Here is a 12,284-nt window from a genome sequence, read left to right on the forward strand (position 1 = left end):
GAAATATCTTCGTATGCTATGTAACACGCATGTGCTAGTTATCTAAGATAACCTTGATATGTGTGCTATTTAGTTGAAGATTGGATAATTGAGCATATAAATATGTCTGTAGAGAAAGAAGGGGGGAGACATTGTAGGTTAGTTTTTGCCACAGACAAGTAGACTGATTCTACATGTGCATATACTTTATGCATATATAGATGATTTTTGTTGTGTTGAATACTAGTTACAGATTATGTCTAAGCACTTCGGTACGAAAGCAACCAACTGTGAAAATAGATTAAAATCGTTTGTTCTTGCAAATCTACACGCATACCGAGAAACATTTGACGCTAGATTCGGGTTGTGACGCTCAGAATACGGGATACCTCTACACATAACGAGAGGCTGAGTTTAACATTTGTATGGTTTCAGTATAAATGTGTTAGGTTTCGACCAAAGACGTTTTAGTAACAAGCCCTCAACTTCTGTTTCAAATACAAGTGTTGCTAACGTACGTACAAGTTATCATAACATGGACTCTAGCTCTTTTCGAAAGTTGTTTGTGCCAGCCAGCCACAAGAGAAGAAGCGAAACGAGTAACAACTATTCCACTGAGTGCGTACAAACTATGTAGACGAGCTTGTTATTTGTAGCAAACTACTGTGTGAAACCAGAGGAACAGGTTTGTTTTTAAAGCTTTGGTGGGATTTATGTAGAAATATATAGACTCGGGTCTGGGAATAGTTCAAGTCTTCCTTGTAACTTTCTCAGCATTAGTCCAATTCATGTTGGTTTATAGTAAGTAGTAAGAACAAATACACAGGAAGTTGCACAGAGGCTTAAAAACTTATCTTGTAAGATCATACGAGGTTGAAGCTGCTTGCTAGTCCACTAGTGGCTTCACTGAGAACAAACTATTCGATCATATATTGATGTGATATTACAGCTCAGGATGGAAAAGAAAACTAATAAGGACACAATATTTCGACGTGTTTCTAAGCTTTTTGGTTTGAAAACGTAAGTGAAATAAGATAAATACGATTCAGTCTGTGATCTAGAAAATAGTCGTATGTATTTTATTACATGAAATATTAACAGTTTACGTTTTATATAAAATTAGGCAGAAATGTGTAGAGGTTACTGTTTCTCGATATACATCTATTTCTGGATTTTCATGTTGTTTTCAACCAACAAAAGAGCTGACTTTACGTTCGTCATGTTAGATTTGCATTAATATATTTATTGTTTTAAAGCTTTATCCCCAAGTATCACATGCAAAGACAGACGCTTGTAACCATGAAGTACTATTATTATATTGCTTATGTTGGTAAGATTTGTTTTACTGAGTTGTGGACTGCTTTTAGTTGTTTTGTTTAACATCGGTTAAATAAGTCACTAGTATTTATTTATTATGTTCAGGTCCAGTGAACCAGAAAATTGTTCATTTTATTAACTTACATATTTTTCAGAAACTCTAATTGTGCCTAATTTAATAGAAAAACACCATTTGGTTTTTACTTAATAGAATCTTATAGTTGTATTACGGTTGTAAAACATTTATACTTCATTGTCTTACATAAAAAAGTATCTTGATAGAAAAATCTATCAGCATTTTTTACGTACTGATAATGCTGGCCTGCGATGTCTTTTTTTTTCTCTTGAAATGTTTTTATGTTGTACAGTAATTTCTGCACGTTGAATCCGAAAATGATATCCATTTTTCTTCATCTCGTACACGTTTTTCACACAGCGTCAAATGTACTTTTATGTAAGTGAATCATTTTCAGTAAAATTGGGTAACATTTTTTATGCTTAAAATATTGACAATCACTGGCTATAGATTTCTTTAGACGAATTGCGACGTGAAAGTCTTATCGATCGTTCTAGAACCCACGATAAACATATCGCTAATATATAGACGGTTTATAGGCCACATGACGTGTCATTTTATGATAGTATTTGTTTGTGCCTTCACTTCGACATTACTTTTTTCTTTTCAGTATTATTTATTCATTGCTATGGTAACAAGAGGTTGTGTAAATGACCCAAACACATTCTGTTATATTTGTGGTAAATCTGATCTCATTAAGAGATTCCTTCCTGATTTATAAAACAAAAATCCATAATTGATAGAAAAAATGTAATATTATTTTTGAAATTTATGTGTGTGTTTTTCTTATAGCAAAGCCACATCGGGCTATCTGCTGAGTCCATCGAGGGGAATCAAACCCCTGATTTTATCGTTGTAAGTTCGTAGACTTACCACTGTACCAGCGGGAGACCGAAATTAGCGTAGGTTAATTGTACAAAATCCTTTATTAAAACTAAAACAACACTTACGAAGTTTAAATTTACAGGCCTGAGTAATTTTTCCAAGGAGTTTTCAAAAACTGCTTACTGAGAACACATTTTCAGAAAAATTTCAGAGAGCTTCAACAGAATACCAGAAGAACAGAGAAAATAGATTTAATTTGGAGTTGTAAGTTTAATCAAGAAATTCCTAGCGTAATATATATATATTATATGTATAGTCAATATAATGTAAGTATATAACAAAGAGCATAAACACTATAGATTTCAATAGTTGATGTGAAGTGTAAAATAACAAAGGATGATTTATTTATAGTAGAACGATTTTTGGATAGTTAAATCAACTAGTCAAGTAGCAACCACAACTGATATGAAGCTGTGTTGGAATGACGTATATTACACCAACATTTTCATATTGCTTAGAGTTACGCTTTCTGACGCAAATATATATACATTTGGATCGTAATTATGTGTTTAGATGACGGATTTAGTTTCTGTGACGGAGATATTCCTCGTATTTAACGACAATGTAAAACAAAAGAATATGAATCAACTTAGGAACTAGAGCCATTCACGAGAGATTTGTAACAAATCGTACCATGTAATCCAAGTGCGGATGAACACAAATGTCAGTGGCAAAAGTCGTCCACGTGTTCCAGGTAACAGTGCCCAATATAATCAAGAAGGATCTACAAATGGAAACAAATCTAACAGTTTATTGGCTAATCAAGATTAGGCTTCTAGTCATACCTTCCGTTTGTTGCATACCTCAAGCAGGTGGATAATAGAACAGGTATTCTATTATTCCAAAGACATAACGGTTAAGTAACAATAGACAGATGATGTAGATTTCTGTGATATCAGACTGTTGATATGGGCGCTGTGAAACTGTTCTTATCGTACATTAGATGTATCATGGAAAGCAGCAGGGAAGTAGTAATAAGGATCGCGAAAGAGAGTTTTGTTATAAAAACTATGCTATAGGGCTGTTGTCAAGATGGACGTGGAGGCATGGAATTTAATGGCATTTGAGGCTCAAGAATCATTTTAATACAACGTACCTAATCCTCTATGTAAGTATTTTGTGAAATACCTTGAGTTTTATATATAAAATTAAGTCAGTGGAGGGCCCATCATGGCCACGTGGTTAAGGCACTCGACTCGCAATCCAATAAGTCTTGGGTTCGAATTCCCGCCACACCAAACATGCTCGCCCTTTCAGCTGTGAGGGCGTTATAATATGACGGTCAGTCCCACTGTTCGTTGGTAAAAGAGTGGCCCAAGAGGTGACGGTGGGTGGTGGTGACTAGCTGCCTTCCCTTTAGTCTTACACTGCTTAATTAGGGACGGCTAGCACAGATAGCCCTCATTTAGCTTTGCGTGAAATTCAAAACAAATCAAATCAAGTCAATGGAGAAATAAACGTAAATTATTGTATTTTTGGGGGGAGGGATACACTGAATTTAATGATTTGCTGTTGATGTTGATCAAATGACAGTTAAAATAAAGAAAATACTCGCGAAAATGCGTTGCACTTTTCTTTTTAAATGCATAATATTGATTAATTCATAAATTGTAAAGGAACACATTATATAACGCGTTACTCATAAATTCCATTTTGTTTCATGAAAGAACTGCAGCACAAAACTAATGGCTATTATAACCATTATATATACCTTTCAGAAGTTCTAACTTCGTTATTAATAACAACAAAAAGTTGTACCCAGCACTTACAAACTTTTTCTTCGAATAAGATAACGAAAACGATCGTACCTAAAGCCACGTGATTTACACGGGTATCATAAGAGAACCCTTTGCCAGACTGTGACATGGAGGAAGGTGATGTTCTCATTGCTACTATTTGATAAAGTAGCCAACATAGCCTGCAATGCAGACCGTTTGGGCCCTAAAGGATATGTTTAGTAAGAAGAGTGAAGAACATGCCATTCAAACAAAATAAAAAAAAACAAGCATAGGGAAAAAACTGCATTCTTAACAGCCACACACATGAAATAAAATATGCATGCCATAAATAGTAAAAACTTCAGGATAAATGAAAAACTTTAAAAAAAGTTAAATTTCATTTTTTTTAGTTTTTTTCTTCCAAAGTGCAAAACAGCAGTTTGCTTTAACATAAAAATATCAAAATATATTTAAAAAAAACATAAAGCCACGTGATTGTAATATATATATATATAGATGTATACATACACATTTGATGATGTACCCATGGATCGATTGAGTTATTTTAACTAATTTCCCAGTTTTCTTATTAAAGGGGTTTATGGTTATTTATCTTCTGATAAACATATAGGCTTTCTTTCCGAAGGGTAACGATACTAATTTCAGACGAGATTTAACATTTCTTTTCCACCGACTTTTTTACTACAATTTCTTGTTTCTTCTTTAATTCGAATGTTTTCTTTCAGTGAGTATTTTTGTTTTCCTAATTACCGTGTCTCTGACAGAAACATTATATAATCAGTGCTTTTGTTTGTTCTTTGTTCACTATGTTGCCCTCTAACTTAGAGGATTAATCGTACTTAAATGTTCACTGGTTAACTAGGACGTTTCGAAAATATTATATATATATATATGAGGAAATATCAAACAAAGTAAAATTACCTGCTATACCAAGAACGTATTGGACACCAAACAAGTAATTTGTTTGGACCATTGTTTATGTTTAGGATTGTCGTATATTTAACGTATCTACATGCTATGCAATTCTTCTGTGAGAATTTTACCATTATGATTTATATACTTGATACTTTGAGTATTTTATTTTTACCGTGTATGCTGATAAAAGCAAATGTATGGGAAGTAGAAAAACTACTGTCGATAAATATACAATAAAATATTGATTTCCGTTGTGCACTGATCACTCCTGACTAATTTGTATTTCTCCAGAAATTTTCTTTGGATGACATGAGTTGAGACTGATGTGACTACAATTGAAAGTAACCTTTAGTGGAAGGCCATCACAACAGTCATAGAGACACGATTACAAAGCTTTACTCTCTCATATACTTCCTTTAAGGCCAGAAATACAGGGATGTAAACTAAATCTTTTTCTCTATTTAACGAAAACAGTGAATAATATAAGTAATGTACTTTGTTAATTATCAAAAATACTTCCTGGTGTGGTTTAAGGTACTTCATATGGTGAAGGAACATAAGTAATGTTATCTGTTAATTATCAAAGATACTTACAAGTGTGGTTTAAGGTACTTTGTATGGTGAAGAAACATAAGTTATCTGTTAATTATCAAAGATACTTACTAGTGTGGTTTAAGGTATTTTATATAGTGAGGAACATAAGTAATTTTATCTGTTAATTATCAAAGATACTTACTAGTGTGGTTTAAGGTATTTTATATAGTGAGGAACATAAGTAATGTTATCTGTTAATTATCAAAGATACTTACTAGTGTGGTTTAAGGTATTTTATATAGTGAGGAACATAAGTAATGTTATCTGTTAATTATCAAAGATACTTACTAGTGTGGTTTAAGGTATTTCATGTGGTGAAGCAAGGAAAATGATAAGTCTAACAGCATTGAATTTCTTTTACGGGACAAAATACCGTTTAAAAACAAATCTTGTGTCTTGTGGAAGATGAAACTTAGGTACTAAATGCTATTTTCATCATATCTGATGAAAAATCCTCATTTGACTGTTTAAAAATATAAGTATTGTTTACTGGTGTGGTCACTGTGGTCTAGCGGTTCCCAAAAATTTTCATTATTGGGCCACTTCAAATGATTAACTAAACCCAAGGGCCGATCCCATGCTTAATTCCTCAAATACAGTTTTACTTATTTTTCAATATCTGATCATACTATGGAACCGCTTCTGTAAAAGTTAAAAAAAGTTCTGTTAAAAAAATTGCAAGTGTTAAAAATTTACTTAAATCGTAAAGTCATTAATGCAAGCTACAATTCATGTTACACATTTCATTGTATTAACTCGTTATTTGTTGGTTTTATAATTTCGCACAAAGCTATACAAGAGTTGTCCATCATTTTGAATTGATAGGCTAGAAAGGAGGCAGTCAGTCGTTCGTATGTACCTCAAACTCTTGGAATATTATTGAACAGTGAAATAGTTGGATTTGATCGACACTGTTATAGTGCACAAATGGTTTCAAATTGCTGGTGGTATTTTTACGGCATTGGGTCATAAACGTTGAATATTTGGACTCACAGTCGGGTACGCTAACTACTAGGCAATAGTATGGCGTAACTTATAGAACAAAAAATGTACTCAACGGTTATGTATTATTATATTAGTTATTACACTGCGAAATAACATTTCCAGAAGAAGATAATCTTGCACTTTAATTTTTGCACATTAATAGCTAAGTACGAATGTCGTGTTTTTGAAACCTGAACTTTTTTTCCATAGAAATAAATGATAGATGAATGATTCCATTTTTACTTAGGCATCGATTTCAAATTCAATATGTTTGAATGATATAATATTAAACCAAGAACTGGTGTGATCTAGGAACATTCCCAGAACTGATTGAACAAGGCGTGCGTATATTTTCGGTTATTTTTCTTTTGGCTCTTGGCTGGTAATAATAGGTTATAACTTTGAGGAATTCGCCTTTCCACTTGTTTTACAGAATAATTAGATGTGGTGAATGTGTAGTGCTACCAGTTGCTGCCACTACAATCTGATAAAGTGGTTATGCATGTATAATTTTACATTTTATATCAAATAGACTTTCAAATGAGTTTGTTCAACATGTAAAAAGTAAGTTAAAATACCTTAAGGCTTTTTATTTTAAGTCGAACGGATGGTTTGCAATGGTAATGGGCGATAATGAGCCTTGTCTTGGCTAAAATATTCCTCCTCAAAATGTCTGCCCGTCTCTTATAAAACCTCATGTACGACCCCATCAAACACATCAATTATGATACACTTGTTTCAAAAGGAAATGAAAAGTTAACACGAGTTTTGACAATAGTTTATGACTTTACAAAAAAGAAATTATACAAAAGGGTTTAAAAATTTATAAGTGTGGTTAAAAAGTAAATTTTATAAATCTTCCCTCTTGTTAACATACATACACTGAAATTTACGGATAACAACATCAAGAGATCGATTAGTATCATAAAATTAAGAGATTGATGCTCTACGGCTTATAATTAATTGTCGACTGTTTGAAAATATATTACATAAAATACGTAATTTGTACTCATGCTGAAACTACAACAGATTACAAAATATACAGCACAATTTTGTTTTTCATTTGAAAGAAGAAAATATATTTACCTGTAACGATATTAAATCTGCTAAAAAAAAAGAAAACAGCGCGCGCTGGAATGCGGTGATTTAATCTTGTAAAGCTGGCAGATAGGTGCAGCTTCAAAGTATATTGTATAAATATTCCCCTGCTCTGTCTATATAGCTTGATGCATGGAGTTAGGTCACTACTATAACATAGTCTGCAGACAGGTGCCTAAGTTCCTGGCACATGTAAAGCCAGTTGGGTAACTTCTTTTGTTGCAATATTCAAGCACGCGACATTGACCCTAAACCGGGAATACTTTAGCAGATGTATGCATGAACCCTGTAATTTCATTTGATTTCTATTTAAAAAGAATACGTACATATGTACTACAGCCTATTGGGAATTCATCGTTTAAAAACAGGAGGTTAAAAATTACTACCCAGAAGTAAAATCATCAGCCAAGTCACTCCCTGTTCAGTCAGTAAAGGAGTGATGTACTCAACTGCGAGCCCTCCATTCCCATATTCTACTCGATGACGTATTTTGTGTATTAACAACTTTACTAATTTTAATTAGAGTACACACGGATGTTTTAATATCATAATACCTTTATTATATCATACTTTGGAAATAGGAATAAAATGCGTGCAATTAAGAGAAACAGTTTACAGGAATCGTTACGTGGCATAGTTAACGCATGCGACTATTATACGTAAAGTAATTATTTATTACATTTAGATTAACGTACTAGATAATCCAAAATGAAATATTTTATTCAGAATGGGGCTGTCGGCTGCTTAACGTAGAAATACAATTTCGAAAACATAAATTGATCGAAAATGTTGCATACGTTGTATAAGTGCTTATGGATAATGGGCTATACACGTGTTACGACTGACTAAAATTAAACACATTTAGTGTACTCCTCTGGAATAGTAACGCTTGCAGGTTACTATTTGTGTGAAAGTTTAGAGTACACAAACATGGCGCAGAGACATATAAAGGAATAACGAAATATGTCACTGCCCCAACTTATGGAGCACCCTGTACAAAACTTTGTCACCGTTGGTTTCGGTTTCAGCTCGTGGATAAATTGTAGTAAATAATGTAACTTTGTTACATTTGTTTTATTGAATTAATTCATTAATACAACCACATAAATTCCTGCTCTACACGACGCACCACCAGTTCTTATTGCGTGCGAGCTCATCAAGTATCATTAACTAATTGCACAATTATTTATAGAAAAAAAATAGTTTCTTGGCGTTGACTGGTTGGAATACACAAGCGAACAGTCACGTGATAACTTAACAGAGTTCGACAACAATTATTTAGCAGGGCCGTGCAACTACGAAAAAGTGTAATAAGTGATATCCGGTTTAATGTCTCTCTGATGATTCCCCCTCTTTAAAGTTAAACTGAACAAATGCAGACATCCTTTGAACTGCAAACAAGAACACAGAAAACGTTGAGTTTTGTTTTGTATGCTTGTGTGTGCGTGCTCATTGTATCCTTCAGAGTGACAGAGTCCCTGGTACAAAGACTTCAGCTGAGACTCGTTCGATTGAAATAAACTACAATACTTTTTCTGAACCTAACAGGCTTTGAACAGCACATCATATTTAATTAATATAACGGGAACTTGGTGCTTTATCTATGACATAGAAGAGGAAATGATAGTTGTAGATGAAATGTTGTTAAAGTGTAATTTATTTTCGCATTACTAAAGCAAATATTAATATTACATGTCACGGAATGAAAGCAGAAGCATTTTTACACAAATTATTGAGTTACGTTATATTAGAACAATGTCTAATGCAAAAAAAATCAGTAAGTTACGTATTAGCTACAACCGATATAAAGCCGCGGTACAACAGATGTATCAGAATTATATTCAATGGCAAAACCCACTCACTGCCCCAAGCAAGAGTAAGCAACATCATCAAGAAAGATCTTTGTTTGAAAATTAGGTTAAAATGGTATGCGTTTGTCAATATAAAGTTTTCACTCTTACCTCTAATTCAATCTTTGCATATTTCAAGCACATCCGCAGAATGAAACGAGTGTTATTTCATTTGAAGACGTATCAATTAGGTAGCTGAATGCAACGTCTACGAATTTATGTGTGATCGGACCGTTGAAAGAAGTGCTGTAAAACCGTTTTCTTTTCACATTAGATAGGTTATGGAAACTTCTTAGGGAAGAATGGTGTAGTTTAGGTATGATTACCTCATGTTCCAATGGAGTTATTATTTTTTTGCAATAAAAACCATGCTGCAGGACTATTGTCAAGATGCATGGTTGTCAAAAAGACCGTTGTCAGACTTGACAACTTGGAAATTAAAGACGGTTTGAGGTCCCAGAATCGTTTTAATGTAATACACTCAACATTTGTATTAGACACAAAAAGAATTTTACACTATGAAATAAAATCTTAACTTCTTTCTCCTGTAGTTTTCTTCCAAAAATACCGATTTCCAACTAAGAATAGTTTTTCCACGTAAGTGATATTTCAAACACAACGTTTATTAGTACATGCAACTCTGCATTAAAAAGTATATATACGCGTAACTTTTTATCCTAGCAACAAACATACATAACTTTTAAGGCCCAGCGTGAGCAAGTAGTTGAGGCACTTGGTTCGTAATCCGAGGGTCGCGGGTTTGAATCCCCGTCACACCAACCACCCTCGTCCTTTCAGCCGGGGAGACGTTATAATGTGATGGTCAATCCCACTATTCGTTGGTAAAAGAGTAGTCCAAGAGTTGGCGGTTGGTGGTGATGACTAGCTGCCGTTCCTCTAGTCTTACACTGCTAAAGTAGGGACGGCTATAGCAGATAGTCCTCATGTAGCTTTGCGCGAAATCCAAAAACAAACAAATATAATTTTTAATATTTGAAACATAAATCAGAATTTTTATTTTGATTAATGATTTAATCATCTCAGTTTATTCGCACAATTTTTAAACGAACAACTTAAATAGAGATTTATATAAAGTAAATATATATACACATATGTTCGTGACTTTATATGCAGATGTAAATGCATAATTATAATTTTTGTGAAAAATAAATCTAGGGTTCCTCCCATACAAGTTCGAATTGTTTTTGTGGAAGAGTCCTGTACTGTTACAAAATGATATTTTTGTAGGTAACCTCATTGAATTTTTACAAATTTAGCTATTTGTGTGCCAGTAACATAAGCCGGACCTCTATTCATTAACTTTAGCATTGGAACGGCAAAGCTAGAGGCGCGTCTGAATTGCTAATGAATTCTAACCTCAATTCTTAAAAATTACAATAAAGTAAAGTAAAAAAACAACAACAACAGTAAAGTGGACTCAACGTTTTCTGGGAAGTTTAACTTCGCACCTTTGCGTTTAAGGTCAGATCCCCCCCAATACCCCTCCACAGTTCTTCTCGGAATATGAATATCTGTAATCTTTGTTCTACTAATTGTCTTTTCTCGTGTCTTCGCGGATTGTTTCTATACGCCTGACTTTTTGTTTACATCGCCTTGAAGGCTAAATTGGTCGAGCGTTACGTAATTTTGCTATGTTCATTAAAACATCTGTTTTAGAGTTTGGACAACGAATATTAATGCTTTGACTGAACGTGTTTTAATTTCAATTGAAAATTACACTGTTCAGAATAATTTAAGGATAATTAAGCTTTTAATATTGCGCTAAGAAAAAATAAAAAACCAGTTTCAGAAAAATTTAAAATTTTCTGACAGTCCAGTGTTACGAAAATCAGACATCTATGATTAGTTACATTATATGAAAGGCAAATGATTGTTCATTTAGGCAGTGCTGTATATATAATGGTACCATAAAATATTATTTCGGGCGGCACTATGAACCAAATAATTGAGTTCAAAACACTTTACGTTGTTATAGAACCATACATACAAGACCTTAGAGGAGACATTTGGATGTTTTAGTCATGCCGAGAGTTATCGGAGAAATGGAAGCAGTCAATCACGGCAGGTTGTTTCAGACTGGCTCCAAGCGTCACAAAATGTCAACAACAAATCACCAGTACGATTATTTGGACAACTGGAAAAGATAGTTTATCGTGTACGACACAAGCAGATGATCGCTACCTATGATTCTGATTCGCTGCAATTGTTGAATACATGCTCAGATATTCAGTTTCAATTGGAAGCCATTTCAGGCAACTTACTGATAAAAACAAACCACACTAGTCCGTTTTGTACAACGTCAAACGCCCAGAGATATGTGTTTTGGCCATAAAAAGAATGGAATGTAAGTTCACCTGCAATGGAACGGAAAACGCATCCAATAGACCAGACAGTGGGGGTCCGGCATGGCCAAGTAGTTAAGAGACTCGACTCGTAATCTGAGGGTAGAGGGCTCGAATCCCCGTCACACAAAATATGTTCTCCCTTTCAGCCGCAGGGGCGTTATATGTTACAGTCAATCCCACTATTCTGGGTAAAAGGGTAGCCAAAGTGTTGACGGTAGATGGTGGTGACTAGTTGCTTTCCCTCTAGTCTTACACTGCAAAATTAGGGACGGCTAGTGCAGATAGCCCTCGTGTAGCTTTGCACAAAATTAAAAAACAAACAAACAAACCAGTCTGGGGAGAAGTGTAACTTTTTTTTTTTGCATATGAGTCGTACTTTATTCTTTAGCTGGAAAACAGACATATGTATATACTTGGCAAAACCGAAAACCAGATTCATACAGTTTTCTTACAGGAATGTGACATATACGGCGGTGAAGAA

General features: G+C 34.0%; 1 protein-coding gene across 3 annotated transcripts in view; it reads left to right on the top strand.

Moving 5' to 3' along the window:
* LOC143240804 (uncharacterized) overlaps positions 1–12,284 on the top strand; it is a 194,159-nt gene that overhangs the window by 18,922 nt on the left and 162,953 nt on the right. The window contains exon 1 of one of the 3 annotated variants that reach the window (XM_076483900.1): positions 152–999. The exons of 1 other annotated variant lie outside the window; for it this stretch is intronic. In XM_076483900.1, the coding sequence (XP_076340015.1) occupies positions 935–999 (65 nt within the window). In that variant the 5' untranslated portion in view covers positions 152–934. Of the gene's footprint in view, positions 1–151; positions 1,000–12,284 lie in introns of those variants that run through there. One more of the 3 variants, XM_076483903.1, reaches the window with a different exon arrangement.

The sequence above is a fragment of the Tachypleus tridentatus genome, chromosome 13 (genome assembly GCF_004210375.1).
Source record: "Tachypleus tridentatus isolate NWPU-2018 chromosome 13, ASM421037v1, whole genome shotgun sequence".
Lineage (NCBI taxonomy): Eukaryota > Metazoa > Arthropoda > Merostomata > Xiphosura > Limulidae > Tachypleus > Tachypleus tridentatus.